Source organism: Pan paniscus, chromosome 6 (genome assembly GCF_029289425.2).
Source record: "Pan paniscus chromosome 6, NHGRI_mPanPan1-v2.0_pri, whole genome shotgun sequence".
Classification (NCBI taxonomy): Eukaryota; Metazoa; Chordata; class Mammalia; order Primates; family Hominidae; genus Pan; species Pan paniscus.
The window spans coordinates 174,888,803-174,910,160 of record NC_073255.2 but is presented as its reverse complement, the minus strand read 5'-3'; the positions used below and the strand labels follow the sequence as shown (position 1 = coordinate 174,910,160).

The following is a 21,358-nucleotide window of genomic DNA, read 5'->3' as shown; positions in this document are numbered from 1 at the left end:
CATTCTCTTCATCTCAGGGTCTGCTTCTGGGGAAATCAACCTAACGGGCTGTATGCAATAGGGGAGAGCTGATGGTGCCTGGGACTGGGGCAACTGCAGTAGAGAGGCAAAGAAGGGAACAGATTAGCACATGAATGAGTAGTAGAGCCAGCATGCTTTAATGTTGGCTTGGAAATGAGGTGGGGTGGTGGGAATGAGGGAGAGGGAGAAATCAAAGATGATCCCAGATGCCTTGGGTGGTTGGTGGTAATCATTTCTTGAGGTTGGGGCTAGGAATCCAGAATATCATTTTGGATATTTTGACTTTGAAATGGTCACTAGACATTCAAGTGGATATTGAGGGAGGCAGTTGAACAGAGAAGTCAAGAGCTCAGAGAGAGGTCATGGCTACAGATAAAATTTGGAGTCATTAGCATGTAAAATGGTATTAAATCCACATGATTGGATTAAGTCACCTATAGAGAGAGTGTAGCTAGTAAGACAAGAATATTGAGGGTAGAGGACTGGGCATAACAACATTTGGAAGCTGGCAGAGAAGAAGCTGCCAAAGACCATGAGAGGGTCATGAGATGTCACGAACACCATGAGAAGGAAATGTTTACAGAAGAAGGTGGTAGTCAACTGTATTGAAAGAGATCAAATAATAGGAGGACAAAATGTCTATTGAATTTGGCAGGATGAAAGTCTTTGTTGACTTTGGCAACAGGGATTTTCTTATTGGGAATTGCTGTGGTTTAAATGTGTCCCCCCTAATTCATGTGTTGGAAACTTAATCCCCAGTGCAACTGTGTTGGGAGTTGGGGCCTAATGGGAGTTGTTCAGTCGTGGATTAATGCCATTGTAAAAAGGGCTCAGACGAGGAGGGGTGCTTTCTTGTGCTCTTTGCCCTTCCTCGTTCCAGCATGTGATGACATAGCAAGAAGGCTCTAGTGAGGTGCTGGTACTTTGGTCTTGAACTCTCCAGCTTCTAGAACTCTGAGCCAATACATTTCTGTTTATTATCTGTTACCCAGTGTCAGGCCTTCTTTTTTTTTCTTTTAAAGGAAATGTTTCTGAATGATAGCATTCTTTTTCTGTTGTTGTTTTTTGTTTGTTTGTTTTTGAGACAAGGTCTTACTCTGCTGTCCAGGCTGGAGTGCGGTGGCATGATTATGGCTCACTGTAGCCTCGATGTCCCCAGGCTCAGGTGATCCTCCCATCTCAACCTCCTGAGCAGCTGGGACTACAGGTGTGCACCACCACGCCTAGCTAATTTTTTTGTATATTTTTTTGTAGAGACCGGGTTTCACCATGCTGTCCAGGCTGGTCTTGAACTCCTAGGCTCAAGTGATCCACCTGCCTCGGCCTCCCAAATTGCTGGGAATACGGGTGTGAGCCACTGCACCAGGCCTCAGGCATGCTTTTATAGCAGCACAAAACAGACTGAGAAGGGAATCAAGCAATTGGACAAAATCCATTATGCTCTTAAATTTGTTCCTAATTTGGCCAGGCGCAGTGGCTCACACCTATAATCCCAGTATTTTGGGAGGCCAAGGCGGGCTGATCAGCTGAGGTCAGGAGTTCGAGACCAGCCTGGCCAACATGGCAAAACCCTGTCTCTACTAAAAATACAAAAATTAGCCGGGCGTGATGGCGGGCGCCTGTAATCCCAGCTACTCAGCAGGCTGAGGCAAGAGAATCGCTTGAACCCAGGAGGCGGAGATTGCCGTGAGCCGAGATCATGCCACTGCACTCCAGTCTGGGCAACAAGAGCAAGACTCCATCTCAAAACAAAACAAAACAAAACAAAAATTTAAATTTTTTCCTCTAGCATTTCACCTTTGTGAAACTCAGTTTTCCTTTAGGGAAAACATTTTCCCCATTGTCTGCTTTAGGGAAAGACAATGTCTTCTCAAGTTCCTCCCATCTCCCTGGGAGCAGGGAACAGTCCCTTTTCTCCTTGATGCCACATTATTACTCATGTTAATTATCCATTCTGTCTCTGATTTCTAAGCACTTTGACTTTCTCAACACTTATGACCCACATTTCTGCTCCATATTTCTTGCCTTGTGTTTCCTAATTTTACTTACCTTCTGAATGGCCTTATGCCTCCATCATGAATTCTGTTACGTGATTTTTACTTTCCCAGATTCTAATCAGGTGGTTATCAATCCTGAACCCACATTAGATACCTCTAGGTGTTTCCCTTGACCTTCCATTGTGCCTATTTTACTCATCCTTTCATCCTGATAAGCCTCTTTGTCTCTTTCCTTCATTCCTCTTCCTCACAGTCAGGTATTATTGGAAGAATAACCCAACCCTCTAAAAATCTATGCTATTGACTCTCATTCTTGTTCATTTATCTTTTAAACATGACATAATTTTTAATATTTTGTTGCCTAAAATTCTGTCTGCTTGACACTTAAAAAATAATAAAGTGCTAAAAATATTTTAGCAAAAAAGGTTTTTTGTTTAAAAAAACTTAAGATTCAAAAAGCATGTGAAGTCAGTTATGGTGGCTCATGCCTGTAATCCCAGCACTTTGGGAGGCTGAAGTGGGAGAATGGCTTGAGGCCAGGAGTTCCAGACCAGCATGGTCAACATAGCGAGACCCTGTCTCTACAAAAGAAAAATTGAAAAATTAGGTGAGTGTGGTGGCACACACCTGTAGTCTCAGCTACTTGGGAGGCTGAGGCAGGAGGATTGCTTGAGCCTAGGAGCTCAAGGCTACAGTGAGCCACACACCACTGCAGTCCAGCCTGGGTGACAGAGCAAGACCCCCCCCCCCTCCTTTTTTCTTTTTTTTTTCCAAGACAGGGCCTTGCTCTGTCACCCAGGCTGGAGTGCAGTGGCGCAATCTTGGCTCACTGCACCCTCCACCTCCCCAGCTCAAGTGATCCTCCCACCTTAGTCTCCCAAGTAGCTGAGACCACAGGCACATGCCACCAAGCCTGGCTAATTTTTGTATTTTTTGTAGAGATGGGGTTTTGCCATGTTGCCCAAGCTTGTCTCAAACTCCTGGACTCAAGTGATCTGCCAGCCTTAGCCTCCCAAAGTACTGGGACTACATGTGTGAGCCACTGTCCCCGGGTGACCCTACCTTAAGCAAACAAACAAACAAACACCAAAAAACACGTCGTACTTAAGCTTCAAATATTGATTTCCCAATTATAGGTTCAGTTGGAAGGTAATGTCACTATATTGTGTCATTTCTCACTGTTAAAATTTTACCTTTTGTGCCTTTGAACCCATCAAAAATAAGAATAGAAATTATCTATCACGTCCAAAAAGATGTAAATGTCATTATTTAGTCACAGAGAAGTAAATTTTATTTTCTCACTTTTAAATAGAGTCATGTGCTGCATAATGACATTTTGGTCAATGGTGGACTGCATGTATGATGGTGGCCCATAAGATTATAATAGAGTTTAAAATTCCTATCACCTAGTGACATCATGTTTGTGGTGTTGCTGGTGTAAACAAACCAACTGTGCTGCCAGGTATATAAAAGTAGAACACACATAATCATTTATAGTATATAATACTTGATAATGATAGTAAACAATTTCTATTTTTACTATGGATACAACTTATATATTTGTTCTACTACACTTTATCATAATTTTAGAATGTTCTCCTTCTACTTTTAAAAAATGTTAACTGTAAAAAAACCCCAGGCAGGTCTTTCAGGAGGGATTCCGGAAGAAGACACTGTTGTCACAGGAGATGGCAGCTCCATGCATGTTATTGCTCCGGAATAACCTCCAGTGGGATGAGATGTGGACGTGGAAGACACTGATATTGATGATGCTGACCCTGTGTAGGCCTAGACTAATGTGTGTGCTTATGTCTTAGTTTTTAACAAAAAATTAAAAAAAAAATTTAATAGACAAGAGCTTATACAATAAGAATACAAAGAAAGAATATTTTTATACAGCTGTACAACATGTTTGTGTTTTATTCATGTTATTAAAAAAGTAATTAATCCCAACACTTTGGGAGGCCGAGGTGGGTGGATCATGAGGTCAGGAGATTGAGACCATCCTGGCCAACATGGTGAAACCCTGTCTCTACTAAAAATACAAAACTTAGCCGGGTGTGATGGTGCTTGCCTGTAGTCCCGGCTACTTGGGAGGCTGAGGCAGGAGAATCGCTTGGACCCGGGAGGCGGAGGTTGCAGTGAGCCGAGATGGCACCACTGCACTTCAGCCTGGCAACAGAGCGAGACTCTGTCTCAAAAAAAAAAAAAAAAGTAATTAGTATTAGTGTTACTACTAAGTATTATTACAAAGAATCAAAAAGTTAAAAAATTAAAACATTTATAAGCTGAAAACAGTTACAATAAGCTACTGTTAATTTATTATTGAAGAAAAAATATTATGTGATTCATTGTGTACCCTAAGTGTGCAGTGTTTATAAAGTCTCCAGTCATGTACAGTAATGACCTAGGCCTTCACATTCACTCACCACTTACTCTGTGACTCATCCAATTTTTATCCTGCAAGCTCCATTCATGGTAAGTGCCAGGTATAGGTGTATCTTATCTTTTATGCCATATTTTTACTGTACCTTTTCTACGTTATGTTTATATACACAAATATTTACCATTGTGTTACCATTGTCTACAGTATTCAGAATAGTAACATGCTGTGCAGGTTTATAGCCTAGGAGCAATCGGCTGGGCTATCTAGCCTAAGTCTGTAATAGGCTATACCATTTAGGCACAACGTGTTTGCGTTTTATTCATGTTATTACAAAAGTAATGCAGTCTACCTGGTAAATAAAACCTTACCACCTCGGTTTGTGTAAGTATACTCTATATGATGTTTGCAGAACAACAAAGTCACCTCATGACACATTTCTCAGAATGTATCCCATTGCTAAGCAACACATAATTGTACACTGGGTCTTTCCAAATTTTTAAGACTTAGGTTAGAAATCTGACATTTGAACAAGAGTCAGCATTAACAAAGTGAGGATGAGGGCGGAGATTGTGACTGTGTGAGTGGGAAGAAGGGTGTGCGTCTCAGTGCTGGGCTACAGTTAGGGGACTACATGTTGGTTTGATGCAGAGAGCTTAAACTATAGTTGTAAAAACATGGTATAATAGAAATTGCATTGAATTAAAAAATCAAGAAACTTGGAAACCAAGCCTGAGTCTGCTAACATAATCTTCTCAGGTATTTGTCAGACTAGGTCAGTACTCTCTGATCTGTGGTAACAAAACACCACAATATTCTGTGGTGCTAAGTAATACGCTAGCTTCATGCACATAGCTATTGGCTCATGGTGCAGAGCTTCATGCACATAGCTATTGGCTCATGGTGCAGAGCTTCATGCACATAGCTATTGGCTCATGGTGCAGAGCTTCATGCACATAGCTATTGGCTCATGGTGCAGAGCTTCATGCACATAGCTATTGGCTCATGGTTGCCAGGGTGCAGAGACCTGACCTTTGGGCATCTGAACTCACCTTAAAGGCCATGGGTACTTCAATGATATAAAGATCCACATAATCTAGCTGGAGGACCCTGAGTGTCCTCTCCAGGGTTGGGCGGACCATCTCTGGGACATGATTTGTAGCCCATAGCTGAAAGAATCAAAGAGGGATAATTAACTAATGTCTACACGCTTTTTACGATAAGGCAGCCCCTTTTTCTTTGTAAAACACTCGTAGACATTTTTTTTTTTTTGAGATGGGGGGTCTCGCTGTGTTGCCCAGGCTGGTCTTTAACTCCTGGGCTCAAGCGATCTGCCCACTTCAGCCTCCCAAAGTGCTGGGATTATAAGCATCAGCCACCGTGCCTAGCCCCTTGTACACATTTTATTCACACATTTCATTTCACAAAAATATGTTTATGATGCAGTGTCATCTGAGTATAGGATGAGCTGATAAAACTCTTGACACTCAGAGCCTAGCTTGAGAGCTTGTTTGGAGGTTCTAGTAGGGGAGTGCAGCTACTCACATACACTTGACCTAAAAACCCTCCTCCTTCATCAGGGAAAGCTGTCCTCTTCCACTGAGAGTGCAGCTTCAAGAGGTACAATTGCCTAGACGGCCAAATCAGCTGAATTAGCCCTGGTGACTAATGGGGTAACATATGTTACAGCCAGATCACCCTCACATCTCCAGACATAATTTTATGCAAATCTACCACAAGAGACTTACAGATCCTCCTTGACCACAGAGTACCTAATTTGATGGCAGTCTTCCCCATTTCCGGGTGAATTTCCTGACGCTTAGTGCTTGCATTTTTCCTCATTGTATAACTAGGGTTACACAATATTCTAGATGTCCTGACCTAGCCTGATACTTTATTGTCATGCCACTCTGATAAAATGAGCAAGGAATATGGTTATGCGTGTGGTTTCACTGGGTCCTTCACATTGTGACAAGTGGTGTGAAAGCCTGGTGAAATTTTAAATTAGTGCATAGATTTAGATTTGCTTTCACTGATCTTTTGTTCTTGTTTGGCCCTACTTAGACCCCAGAGCAATTAAATTACTCTTTCGCTAAGGCATTACATAATGAAGGATCAAGGTTTGGTTGATCCTACTGGAGCATGTGTACCCTTAGGTGTCTGAGACATACGGTGCCAAGGTTGCTTATACCCACAGGACAAATTAGTACATCTTTTGGAATATCAGTTTTGCTCACAGATTTTTTGGGGGGATGTAAGTTTAGAATCATACTTTTTTCTTTTTTTTTTTTTGAGACGGGGTCTTGCTGTGTTGCTGAGGCTGGAGCGCAGTGGCTTGATCTTGGCTTACTGCAACCTCTGCCTCCCGGGTTCAAGCGATTCTGCTGCCTCAGCCTCCCAAGTAGCTGGGATTACAGGCACCTGCTACCACGCCTGGCTAATTTTTGTATTTTTAGTAGAGATGGGGTTTCACCATGTTGGCCAGTCTGGTCTCGAACTTCTGACCTCAAGTGATCCTTCCTCCTCTGCCTTCCAAAGTGCTGGGATTACAGGCTTGAGCCACTGCACCCGGCCTGAATCATACTTTTTTTGGTCACAAGAAAGGGCAAGCAAAATTGGTAAAATCTGATTTTTTCCTCTGTTGGACAATGATTTTTTTCTTGCCTTAAAAACACAGAGAAAATTTAACATGAAGAGAGTAGTGGAAAAATGTGTTACGTGTGTTTTGATTGCTACTCTGGGTCCCTTTGGTGTTCCTATTGCAATCCCATCTAAATGGAAATTCTGTTTGATATTTATTTTACTTTATTTTTCATTCCTGGGCATAGGCTGATGATATTTTAATTTACTTTTATTCAACAAACATACATAGTATTAGCTTTGTGCCAGGTTCGGTGTGAGTGCTTTGTAAATGTGAACTCATAACAACTTTATGAAATAGTTGACATTATTATCCCCATTTTACAGAGAAAAAAAACTGGGTCCAGAAATGCTAGGCAACTCAGCCAATAGTGACAGATCTGGGCAACCTTGCACCAGTCTAGGCTCTTAATCACCCCCACATTGCCTCTCAGGTGCTGCTGAGCTGCAGTGAAGACAGTCCTGATGAGGCAATAGCAATGGCACATTACATGAACTCAGCTGCACACACTGTTTCTGTTTACATAAGTAAACACCAATATTTCGCCCAAGTATGCTTTATTACATACAGCCCATATTGACATTGTATACGTATAAATATTGCTTTCTATTCACAACTGTACTTTTTGGACAATTTAAAGGATTAAAGTTAAAGGACAATTTAAAGCATGTTTTGACCACCTTTTCCTTGTATGCTAACTTTAGCCTCTATCATAGGAAGAAATGACTCCTATAATATGAGTCATTAAGCAAAAGGCTTGCATAATGTGCCTGCCCAGGAAGCCCACATAGCTGGCTTTTGGATTGGTGACCTTATGAGCTTGTTTTTGTTTTTTTTTTTTTAATTTACGTTTGTTTGCTTTTATTAAACAAAATCTGAATACCATGTCTGAGTTAATTACATTTGCTCAAATGCTTTTTTTTTTTTTGAGAGAGGGTCTCTCTCTGTCACTCAGGTTGGAGTGCAGTGATATGAACATGACTCATTGCAGCTTCAACCTCCCTGGCTCAAGCCATCCTCCTGCCTCAGCCTCCCAAGTAGCTGGGACTACAGGTGCAAGCTACCATGCCTGGCTAATTTTTGTATTTTTTTTTTGTAGAGACAAGGTTTTGCCATGTTACCCAGGTTGGTCTTGAACTCCTGAGCTCAAGAAAAACACCTGCCTCGGCCTCCCAAAGTGCGGATTAGAGGCGTGAGACACCGCACCCAGCCAAATACTTTTTTAAAACCCTCTTTCTCTCCCCCAAATGCTACTCTGCTTACTTCTCCCAAACTAATAAATAATTCGTTAATATGATACAAGAATGTTGAAAATCCTATTTTGCATGATTTTGGTCCCATTTAAACACTTATCTTTCAAACAAACAAAGAAACAAACAAACCCAGACTGTTATTAAGTACTGCCTACTCATGAGTGCAATTACAGACACACACACGGAAGATGAATAATAAAATGTTCACCTGAAACCTTCTCACTGTCCCCAATGGAGGCTGAAGGCAAGATCTCACCTTTCCACAGTAGAAGATATCTTCCCTCCGCACCTTTCCTTCTGCTATCTTCTCCCTGATGGCCTCCCCAACTTCATGTTCATTTTGGTAGATGTAGGCCCCATCAATATGTCGGTACCCTGTGTCAATAGCAACCTTCACCGATGTTGCACAGGCTCCCTTAGGGGTCTGAAGTGACAAAGAGGTTGGGTTTGGGGAAAAGAGAAATGGTCTTTCCTTTAATCATCATTAATCAGGACATTTTGCATGTACATTCCTTTACAGCTAAAATGACACATTCCCAATTCCTTGCTGTTGTGATTGGAAGATGGTGTTCAGCAGCAGGAGAAACTGACCTCCCAGGGGCCTCCCCTCCCTCAGTGGGAGACACCATCTGTCCCAGGTCTGCCCTCAGCTTCGTGGCATCAAAAATGTGATTTGATCAATATTTCCTGTGACAAGAGAATTCATGGAAGCCTTTTTATAGGAAGGCACAAGCTGATTGAAGAAGGCTAAATTATAAATCAAAAGGTTGGGTAAACAAATTGAGATGTATCCACAGAATGGAATACTCCTCAGTAATAAAAAGGAATGAAGTGGGCCTGGTGCGGTGGCTCACACCTGTAATCCCGGGACTTTGGGAGGCTGAGGCAGGAGGATTGCTTGAGGCCAGGAGTTTGAGACCAGCCTGGGCAACATAGGGAGACCCCATGTGTACAAAAAGTAAAGTAATTAGCTGGATGTGGTGGCATGCGCCTGTGGTCCCAGTTACTTGGGAGGGTAAGGTAGGGGGATTGCTTGAGCCTGGGAGTTCAAGGCTGCAGTGAGTCATGATCATGCCACTGTATTCCAGCCTGGGCAACATAGACAGACCCTGTCTCAAAAAAAAAAAAAAAAAAAGAAAGAAATGTAGCATTGATGACAACACATAGTATGGATGAATCTCAAAATAATTATACTGAGTGAAAGAAGCCGGACCAAAAAGAATAAATACTTTAGTTTTTCTCTTCTAGCATTTTATATAAATGGAATCATAGTCTGTGGTGACAGACATAGATCAGTGATTGCCTGGGGTCAGGAATGGGGGGAAGTATGGGTGGAAGGAGGGATTACAAAGTGGCATGAGGAAGCTTATAGAGTTGATAGATACGTTCATTATTTTGATTGTGGTGATGGCCTCACAGATGTATATATGTCAAACTCTTCAAATTGTATACTTTAAATATGGACAGTTTATTATATGTCAGTTATATCTCAATGAAACTGAGGAAAAAATATTGTTGAGGAACATTTTATGTTTTAGGATATATTTTAATAACATTTGGTAGCTACATGTTTGTTCATTTTATTAACTCACGTTAAACATAAGAATGAGCATATCCTGTTCCCTGAACACTGATTTTTCATTTGCTATGGTTTGATTATTTTTGTCCCCTCCAAAACTCATGTTGAAACTTAATCTCCAATTTGACAAACAGTGTTGGGAGGTAGGGCCTAATGGGAGGTGTTTAGGATTAATGTCACCATAAAAAGGGCTTGTGAGAGTGGGTTCTCCCTCTTCTGTCATGTGAGTAATAGTGTTTCTCCTCTCCAGAGAATGCAGCAATCAAGGTACACCCTTGGAAGTGAGAGACTGGGCCCTAACCTGCCGGCGTCTTGATCTTGGACTTTGCGGCCTCCAGAACTGTAAGAGAATAAACCTCTGTTCTTTATCAGTTATCCAGTCTCAGGCATTCTGTTACAGCAGCACAAAATAGAGTAAGACACCATTTTTCAGATTCCACATAATTCCCTATGCCTCAGTTATGATGGCATTTAAATATACGAATGTGTTTCTTTTAGTTACATTTTTTCTTAATGAGAAACAGCAATGAGATTTCTCTGAAGACAAACATCTAGTCTCATCAAATATAATTTTCAAAGCATCTTTTAGAGCGTGTGTGTGTGAGAGGGTTGATTCTATTTTCTGATTTGTGCTGACTTCATATCGAAGGGTGATTGTTCTGATCTTGCTCAACAAATGTTGGTTAACTACTTGTGCTTTCTTTAGTGTTCTAACCAAATGCTGGACAAATCACATCAGACATGTGAACTCTGGTCCACACCTATTGATTTGTTGTAGGCTGAGCGAGAGAATAAATCTGAAATGTATTTCTAGTGATTTTATAGTCCTGGGCAGGAAATAGAAAGCCTTGGGGACATATATTGTATTTTTTCCCCCTGCTACAGTTGAAAGTCATCACTATAGAGAAGATAAGAGGATACGAAAAATGAACAAACTGGCTACATAGATGATATTATAAGATTCATAGTCACAAATATCAAATAGCTGGGAAAAGGAGACACACATTTCAGCAACATTAGAAATATTTGTTTGGTTAATTAAATAACAACATGATTAATAGGACTTGGACAGTAATTGAGTCAAAAGGCCAGAAAAAGCCTGTAAAATGAGATGTTATGAATGACAAGTGTGACAACCAAAGTACAGTGGGAAGGGGAGGTGAGGCGTGGTGTCCAGAAATTTACAGGGAAGAAAATAAACATCTACTTTCATTCTCAAGTATCTACATTATTATCATTATTATTATTATTATTAGAGACAGGGTCTCCGTCACCCAGGCTGGAGTGCAATGGCACGATTATGGCTCACTGCAGCCTCGGCCTCCCAGGTTCAAGTGATTCTTCCACCTCAGCCTCCTGAGTAAGTGGGACTACAGGCTTGTGCCACCATGCCTGGCATACATTTTTGTAGAGATGGGGTTTTGCCATGTTGCCCATGCTAGTCTCAAACTCTTGGGCTCGAGTGATCCTCCTGCCTTGGCCTCCCTCTACATATTATTAATATATGAAGCTTAATACTAGATGGTAAATAGAATCTCAGAAACATCACTGAGATTTTGTGGGCTGGAACTGATCATTTAAATGAAGAGCTAAAGTACACAATGAAGGGAGCCCCAGACAAATGCATATTAAAGTAGGTGCTTGTATTTTTGAAGATTAACCCAAAAAATGAAGTACAGAGGAGAGCATTTAGGATAAAGAAAGTACAGCTGGGGATGGTGGCTCACGCCTGTAATCCCAGCACTTTCGGAGGCCCAGGCGGGGCAGATCACCTGAGGTCAGGAGTTCAAGACCAGCCTGGCCAACATGGTGAAACCCCATTTCTACTAAAAAATACAAAATGTAGCCAGGCGTGGTGGTAGACACCTGTAATACCAGCTACTTAGGAGGCTGAGGCAGGGGAATCTCTTGAACCTGGGAGGCAGAGGTTGCAGTGAGCTGAGATCATGCCACTGCATTCCAGCCTGAGTGACAGAGCAAGACTCTGTCTCAAAAAAAAAAAAAAAAAAAAAAAAGGAAAGAAAAGAAAAAGAAAGAAAGTGGCAAAGGCAAGGGCTAAGGTAGGAGTGTAGTCCACCATGGTGCTGTATATTTGGATGATGACTCATTTAATAAGGATTATGGCGCAGAAGCAAGTTATAGTAGTGAAAAATCTTCAATTATTCAGCTATCACCAGGGAGTCTCTTCTAAAAGCTGGATATTTACTTACTGGATATCTACTATTTACTTATTTATTTATATGTTTATATTTATATACTTGCTGAAAAATATTGTCCCTCAGAAGGCAGAAGCAGCAGTGAGATGTATTACTATTTTGTACTTAATTCTCATCAGTATGGAGGAACTAGTTGGGACTGTGGACATGAGGACCACACTTTGTAATTCTTTTTTTTTTCTTTTTTTTTTTTGAGACGGAGTCTCACTCTGTCACCAGGCTGGAGTGCAGTGGCATGATCTCAGCTCACTGCTACCTCTGCCTCCCGGGTTCAAGCGATTCTCCTACCTCAGCCTCCCGAGCAGCTGGGACTACAGGTGTGTGCCACCAAGCCCAGCTAATTTTTGTATTTTCAGTAGAGACGGGGTTTCACCATGTTGGCCAGGATGGTCTCGATCTCTTGACCTTGTGATCTGCCCGCCTCAGCCTCCCAAAGTGTTGGGATTACAGGCGTGAGCCACTGCACCCGGCCCACACTTTGTAATTCTTAAATGTGGCACAAAGAAATTCTACATAAATTCTGACACATTTTTTAGGAAAACCAGTTTTGAAAAAAATCGGAAAGATCAAATAGGATACCACATAAATGATATGACAGGAGAATCTAAAATATAAAAATTTGATTCCACAATTAAAGACAATCTCACTGAACAGTAAAACAAAAAATCTGGTTTCCTAAAATGGCTGACAGCATCTCCTTCTACTTAAGAAAATTAAAAATGCTGGATTATGCTGGCGCAGTGGCACACACCTGTAATCCCAGCGCTTTGGGAGGCTGAGGTGGGAGGATCGCTTGAGCCCAGGAGTTTGAGAACAGCCTGGGCAACATGGCAAAACCCCATCTCTATAAAAAATACAGAAATTAGCCGGGTCTGGTGACTCGCTTGAGCCTGGGAGGCAGAATTTGCAGGGAGCCGTAATCATGCCACTGCGCTTCAGCCTGGGTGATGGAGCAAGACCCTGTCTCAATAAAAGAAAAAAAAAAAAAAAAGCTAGATTAAAACTTTTGAAAAGATTACCATAAAAGTGCTGAAAAGACAGTAGGCATTTATTAATTCAAACTAAATTTTATGGGAAAGTCTGAATGCAGAAATGAGAGGTGTAGGAGATGAAAAAGGAAAGTAAAAAAACTCCCTAACAGGCTGTGGCCACCTCCAGTCCCTGGGAGAATTCATAACCTATGTAGCCGGAGTCTGCTGACCAGTTTAACATCGTCACTGGGTAGCAATGCCTCCAGGGAACCTGGAGCAAACACACACAAATGCTGTCTGAAGGAAAATACTTGTTTTTCACCCTTGATGCTCGCTCACAAATACTTTTTTAAAAGTAGTATTAACCTGCACACAGCTGAAGAATTCAGGTACCCCAGAAAACAAAGTTCCATAAAGGAAGACTGGCAGAAGCAACTGAGAGCCTAAACAGAACCATAGATCCTAATATTGGAACTGTCATCAGAGTGAAATTGGACCTGTATCTTACACCATATGCAAAAAGTCAACTCAAAATGGATTAAAGATTTTTAAGACCAGAAACTGTAAAGCTCCTGGAAGAAAATATAAGGGAAAAAGCATCATGACATTGGGGTAGGCGATGATTTCTTGGATATGACACCAAAAGCATAAGAAACAAAAGCAAAAATAGGTTGTTGGTACTACATCAAGCTAAAAAGCCTCTGCACAGAAAAGGAAATACTCAACAGAGTTAAAAGGCAACTTACGGAATAGGAGAAAATACTTGCAAACTGTATATCTCACAAGGGGTTAATATCCAAGATATAATTAAAAGGAACTTCTACAACTCAATAGCAAAGAAACAAAAACAAAAAAACAAAACAAAACAAAAAACCCCAAAGAAAAACCTAACCGGATTAAAAAGTTGACAAAGGACTTGAGTAGACATTTCTCCAAAGAAGACATACAAATGGCCAATAGGTATGTAAATATCAATATCGCTATCCATCTGGGAAATGCAAATCAAAACTACAATGAAATAACACCTCACACCCATTAGGATGACTATTATCAAAAAACTGAAAGGTAACAATTATTGGTGAGGATGTAGAGAAATTAGAACTCTTGTACACTGTTGGTGAAAATGTAAAATGGTGCAGCTACTGTGGAAAACAGTATGGAGGTTCCTAAAAAAATTAAAGATATATTAGAACATGTTGGTCAAGAAAAACAATTAAAAATAGAACTACCATATGATCCAGCAATCCTACTTCAGGGTATATATCCAAAGGAAATAAAATCACTATCTTGAGGAAATATTTGCACTTCCATGTTCACTGTAGCATTATTCACAATAGCTAAGATATGGAAACAACCTAAATGTTCACTGACAGTTGAGCAGGTAAAGAAAATGTGGTACATAGGCAATGTAATATTATTCAGCCTCAAAAAAGAAGGAAATTCTGCAGTACACAACAACATGGATGAACCTGGAGAACATTATACTAAATGAAATAATTCAGTCACAGAGTAATACCACAATAAAAAATTGGAATTATTAGTCAAAAGTTAAAATAACTATGATTGTTTTGATTAAAGAAATAAGCTTGAGGCTGGGCATGGTGGCTCATGCCTATAAGCTCAGCACTTTGGAAGGCTGATGCAGAATTGCTTGATGCTAGGGGTTTGAGACTGGCCTGGGCAACATAGTAAGACCCTGTCTTACAATAAAATAATAAAATAAAAACAAAAATTAAAAAATTATCCAGGCATGGTGATGTACACCTGTCTGTAGTCCTGGCTACTCGAGAGGCAGGGGCAGGAGGATTGCTTGAGCCCGGGAGTTGAGATCTTCAGTGAGCTACGATTGCACCACTGCAGTCCAGCCTGGGTGACAGAAGAAGACCCCCATCTCTATTAAAATAAAAAAAAAAGAAAATTAAATTTAAAAACAAAGAAATAAACTTGAAAATCTCTGTAGAGGACAGGAAACTATGAAAAGTGCCCTAGAAGATTTAGGAAAGAACCAAACACAGCAATTCTATAAACAAAACAAACAAGCAAACAAAAATCTGATAAGATATCTAAAATTAAATGGACGCATCAGTAGCATATCGGACATAGCAAGAAGGAATTAGGTAGAAGGAAGAAGGTAAATCAGCAGAAATGATCCAGCACTGCTCCTCCATGTTAATGTCCAGCATTCCCTGTGTCCTTTGAAAACGAAGCAGAAGCTGCTGCCTTGGAACACGTGCTCCAGGCAGGATCGACCTGCATATTGCCTCCTAGTCACCAGACCAATAATTAGTTGTTCCAAGAGAGGGCTTCCAGTGAATATCACTTGGTAGGGAGACTAATTTCACAGCCATGCAGTCACGTTAGAATATATCCTTCTAAATATAAAAGGTAGGACTTCTTGGCTGGGCTTGTTGGCTCATGCCTGTAATCCCAGCACTTTGGGAGGCCGAGGCAGGTGAATCACCTGAGGTCGGCAGTTCGAGACCAGCCTGATCAACAGGGAGAAACCCTGTCTCTACTAAAAATACAGAATTAGCTGGGCATGGCCATCTTGGTGAAACTCTATCTCTACTAAAAATACAAAAATTAGCTGGGTGTTGTGGTGCACACCTGTAGTCCCAGCTACTCAGGAGGCTGAGGCAGGAGAATTGCTTGAACCCGGGAGGTGGAGGTTTTGGTGAGCCGAGATCGATCACACCATTGCACTCCAGCCTGGGCAACAAGAGTGAAAGTCTGTCTAAAAAAAAAAAAAAAAAAAAAAGGTAGGAGTTCCTTTTATATTTTGGATATTATCCCTTATGAGATCTCCTGGCTGGATAAAGGAAGAAAGAGGGTGATACACTGAGGGAGCTGCACACCAAGACACCATGCAATGGAGGTGGAGAGTGTGTGTGAGAGTGGATCTTGGGGTGCAGCATCAAGAGGAAGGTGGAATTTCAAGTTGGATAAAGGAGAGTTTATTGATATGGAAACACCATCTTCTGATACGTGACTTAACACCTCAGGAAACAGTGCTAACACACTGCCGGCATAACTCTTGAAATCTTGGAAAAAGTGACATCCACATACATGAAGTAGACATTCCAGAAATACCATGGCAGATGGTCAAAAGAGGGCTCAGGAAGCTCAGAGAAGGGAGCCCACTATAGTAGATATACTATGTAAGGCTGGAAATCCACAGATGATCTATGTTTTGCAGCAGGGCCCAGAGAACACTCCTTTTATCAAAGAGACAGCAATGCTTTAGCAACAAAAACACCAGAGTTGTTGAGCTCAATTACGGCTGTCCTCTGTAGACAAGGCAGACTGTGAGAGATGTTGAAAAACTAGGTTTACTAAAAAATTAGGGGCCAGGTGTGGTGGCTCAGACCTCTAACATCAGCACTTCAGGAGACCAAGACAGGAGGATTGCTTGAGCCTAGGAGTTCAAGACCAGCCTGGGCAACATAGTGAGATCCTGTCCTTATTTTAAAAACTAGGCATGATGGAATTTTAAAATAATAGAGGCTACATGGTAGTACTAACTTCAGAAGTGAAGTGGGCACTGTTATCAAAATGAGTGGTATCCAAAGAGCATAACCCACAGAGATGCTTTGCAGAGATGGTTAATTAGACAGGAAATCCCTAGAGTTTTCAGGCAACATACAGGATGCTCAGTTACATTTGAAATTCAAATGGGCAAGAATTTTTGTATATGCATATTCCAAATATTAAATGGGATGGAACATACTTATATTTAAAAATTATTCATTGTTCATCTGAAGTTCAAATTTACCTGGACATCTTATATTTTTACTTGCTGAATCTGGCAACCCTACCCTAAAGGCAAGTTACATAGGCAGCCAACAAGTGCATTGCATAATTTAAAGAAACCAAAGCAGTCAGCATGGATTACTGGGCTGGGCACAGTGGCTCATGCCTATAATCCCAGCAATTTTGAAGGCCAAGGTGGGAGAGTTGCTTGAGTTCAGGAGTTTCAGACCATCTTGGGCAACATAGAGATACCTCGTCTTTATTAAGAATTTTAAAAAATGGATTATTGAAAGGCTGATGGAAGTTCTTTCAAGATAAAGTCATAGGTATGGCTGTATACTAGGAAAAGCATTAAGAAGAAAGCACAGTACCCAAAAGGCGCCCTCAGGCTCCAGAGGCAGCATATTCCATACTTGCAGTACTATTCCTACCCATTTACTGTGTGACATGAATACACCAGGTTTCATTAGGCCCAGAATGGGGAGGGGCTCAGCAGAACTCTAGACTTTACCACAAGTATCCTTGCCACTTGGGCCATATGACCCAGCAGGCCCTATTGTTTACATGTGGCATGGAGTTTATGGCAAGCCCCAGTTGGAGAATTACAAGGTAAGCCTCTAGGGTTCTGGAGCAAGTCACGCCATCTACATTGTTGACATTGCTGCTGAGTCCTGTAGAGATAGTACATCTGACCATGGGACATGATGTGACTGTGTGGCCAGAGCTGCCCATTATGAGCTGGGTTATGTAAGATCCACTACAACGTAAGTTTGGGTGGGTCAGTGGAAATCCATTGTAAGATGTAATTGGCACATTTGTGGTTGGACACAAGTTGGACAAGACAGCATGCCATCCAGATGTCATCCAAAATCTGAATGAGTTGCTGTTGCTTACAAATTAATAATTACTTTACAGCATTCTCCAAAAAGTGTTAGAAGACTGGCCAACAACTGGATTATTATTCATGATGATTGGCTGTACTGGAGGACAAGCTGCCACCCTCTTGTAGTGTGATGTCTATTATATTCTCAATAATAGTCCCCCGAGTGTTAGTTGCTTGTGTTTTTTCTTTTTTCTTGTAGAAATAAAGAGGAAAATAAGGCATTGCTTGCACTCATGTCTAGTATCAGAATGGGGAAGTAGGACAAAATGGAGAAAAGACTTAACTCTCTGAAACTACTCATTTATGCTTTCTGCCTGGCCCCTGGTCCCCTTAGGTAGAGCTTATGAGACCTTCACCCTGTCCTCAGCTTAAAACCAGATCTGAAAAAATTACTTGGTATAAGAGCAAGGCTTTGCTTTCCTCAGGTGAAACAAAGTTCCCTGGGTGATCAGAAAAGGGGAATTTAATGGGCATTGGAGAGAAAGTAAGGAATGTTTAGGGCCGGGTGTCATGGCTCACGCTTGTAATCCGAGCATTTTGGGAGGCTGGGGCAGGTGGATCACTTGAGCCCAGGAGTTTGAGACCAGCCTGGGCAACATAGCAAAAACCTGCCTCTAATAAAAATAAAATAAATAAAATAAAAGGAATGTTTAAAGGATGGCACATTCCTGAGAAATGGGTTCTGAGCCCTGCACCCCCACCTCCCTTTGCTCAGGGGCAAAATGTAGTGGGTGTTTTAGGCTTCTCCTAGGTACTCACCAAGAGCTTGGACTGCACTTCTCCTTTGCCCCATGGCTCATTCAGATTCTGAAAACTTGCTGCAACTACAGCAGTCCCAACCAGAGCCACTCAGGAAGGAATATTCCCCCATCTAACTTTCTAGGCCATGCCTTCTCCATAGCTTGTACCCCATAATTAGACTTGCTCATCATTTCTTTCATCTTTGAACAATAGTTATCTCCTGTAAGGGACTTACATGGGGGAGATACAACAAACAATAGAGAATATAGCTTCGAGAATCTCTGCATATATGTGGTTGGAGCCAAGATTATGAATGAGATCATAAAGAGACATTGTGCAAAGAAAGAAGAGAAAGGGGCCAAGGATCAAACTCATATAATTGTTCCAAGAGTAATTTTCCATTGCATTACCAAAAACAAGGGAGGTGTGCAATTGAAGTGGCATGTGGGATTGTGATCCAAGTTTTAACTACTCTTGCTATGGGTAGTTTATTTCTCCTCATCTGCCTTCCATTCTCCATGCTACAACCTGAGTTTTATCTTTCAAAAACACAGATCTAGTGATGCTCTTTCTTTGCTTCTAAACTTTAGATGATGTCTCATTACTATAGAATGAAGTTCCAACTCCTGGCTGAACATAGTGGCTCACGCCTATAATTCTAGCACTTTGGGAGGCTGAGGTGGGCGGATCGCTTGAACCCAGGAGTTCAAGACCAGCCTGGGCAATATGATGAAACCCCTTCTCTACAAAAAATACAAAAATTAGCTGGGCATGGTGGCACCTGCCTGTGGTCCCAGCTACTCAGGAGGTTGAGTCAGGATGATTGCTTGAGTCTGGGAGGGAGAGGTTGCAGTGAGCCAAGATTGCATCATTGCACTCCAGCCTGGGTGACAGAGTAAGACCCTGCCTTAAACAAACAAACAGAGTTCCAACTCCTTAGCATGGTGTTCAAGGTCCTTGGTAATCCCTGTCTTAATCTGCATTTTCAGATTCAGCTGCCATCACCATTAACTCCCTGTGCCAGGCACTATGGGCTTGGCATTCACTGGATATATCATATATCCTTCTCTGTCTAACTAAAATGTCTCTATACTTCGTATTGCCAAAATGTCCTGCTTTAGCTGTGCTTCTCTGTCTGGTACATTCATGCTCAGCTTCAAATAGTTCATTCATACATGACCACTCAAATTTCAGTAGCATTTCTACACATGTCACTGTTTATTCTCGTAATCAGCATTTAATATTGAACTGCAACAAGGAACAGATATTCTCATAAGCTGAAACTTTACTATGTTTTAAAGGAAGCCCATTTCAATCTTCATGGTCAAATTTAATTATTTCCATTTCTATGCTGATATGGTTTGGCTGCGTCCCCTCCCAAATCTTATCTTGAATTGTAGTTCCCATTATCCCCACATGTTGTGGGAGGGACCGAGGGAGAGGTAATTGAATCATGGGGAAGGTTACTTCCATGCTGTTCTCAGGATAGTGAGTGAGTTCTCATGACATTTGATGGTTTTATAAGGGGCTTTTCCCCTTTGGCTCAGCACTTCTCCTTGCTGCCATCTTATGAAGAAGGACGTGTTTTCTTTCCCTTCTGCCATGATTGTAAGTTTCTTGAGGCATCCCCAGCCATGCTGAACTCTGAGTCAATTAAACCTCTTTCCTTTATAAATTACCCAGTCTCTAGGGTATGTCTTTAATAGCAGCATGAGAATGGACCAATACATATGCTTTCAGAGACTGTTTACAGAGAGTTCTAGAATAGCATTGATCCTCATCTTGGTCATTCTACAATTAGTTGTCAAGAATCTGCCCCCTCTATTTGATTTTTAATCCCTAGATAACAGAGACATTGTTTTCCTCATATATGACACTTCTATCGCCTAGTGCTTAGTGCGTGGCAAGTATTCACTAGGTGTTTGTTAGACTGAACTAAAAATTATCTAATATAAAAAAAACACAAGTCATAAACACACGAATTTCATGTGGCTCAGTTCACTCTAGTAATCAGCATTTAGCTAAATTTCAGTAAAGGAAGCAGAAAGTTCTCCTTCTCTTATCCAAACTAATTTTTAATCATGAATTGATTTAGTTTAACCTTTGGCTCAATACCTATTCAGTAAATAGTTGTCCTTTCATTATTACAAATTGAGGTTGCTTCCATTACTACAAAAAGTAAGTCAATGAGATCTGCTTAAAATAAATTGCAGATTATGCTATAGGCAAATGTTAAAAGAAACAAACAAGCAAGCAAAGAGAGAAAAGATAAGCTTACCGATTTAGGTTCTGAGTAGGTACCAAGTCCGATGATGGGAATGCTGTTTCCATCACTTAGAGGTATGCGGTGACTTGCAGCACTGAGATCCATTGTGGAGAACCTGATTGTAGGAGTGATTCTGAACACCACAGGGAGTCTTTTTAGGAAGGTGTCCTAGGGCCTATTCCATCAAAGAAAGGAAGGCCAGAGGGAGGAGCAGAGGGAAGGGAGATTAACACACCTATTTCTCAACCTGTTTTTTTTTCCAGGTTGTCCTGGAAATCCTAAGCATGGTTGTCCTTTGAACTTCATCAGAGGCTTGTAAAACATAACCTATTGAGAGTTTATGCTTACTTCTTCACAACAAAAGATTGAAAAAACAAAAAGAAACAAATCTGTCTGGCCTTTATCAGTTAGGATGCTTTTGTTGGCAAATAAGAGACTGACATAGTTTGGCTGCGTCCTCAACCAAATCTCATCTTGAATTGTAGCTCCCACAATCCCCAATGTCATTGGGAGGGACTCAGTGGGAGGTAATTGAATCATGGGGGTGTTTTTTTCCCATGCTGCTCTTGTGATAGTGAATAAGTCTCACAAGATCTGATGGTTTTATGAAGGACAGTTCCCCTGCACATGCTCTCTTGCCTCCTGCCGTGTAAGACA

At 41.2% G+C, this 21,358-nt stretch overlaps 1 protein-coding gene across 3 annotated transcripts in view; it reads right to left on the bottom strand.

Annotated features, from left to right (window-relative positions):
* Positions 1-20,866, bottom strand: part of AKR1D1 (aldo-keto reductase family 1 member D1) — a 42,254-nt gene extending 21,388 nt beyond the window's left edge. For all 3 annotated transcript variants that reach the window (XM_014345798.5, XM_055115421.2, XM_055115422.2), the window contains exons 1-3: positions 20,714-20,866; positions 8,552-8,719; positions 5,454-5,570 (exon numbers count right to left, since the gene is read on the bottom strand). In XM_014345798.5, the coding sequence (XP_014201284.1) occupies positions 5,454-5,570; positions 8,552-8,719; positions 20,714-20,806 (378 nt within the window). In that variant the 5' untranslated portion in view covers positions 20,807-20,866. The remainder of the gene's footprint in view (positions 1-5,453; positions 5,571-8,551; positions 8,720-20,713) is intronic.
* Between the last annotated feature and the right edge of the window lie 492 nt (positions 20,867-21,358).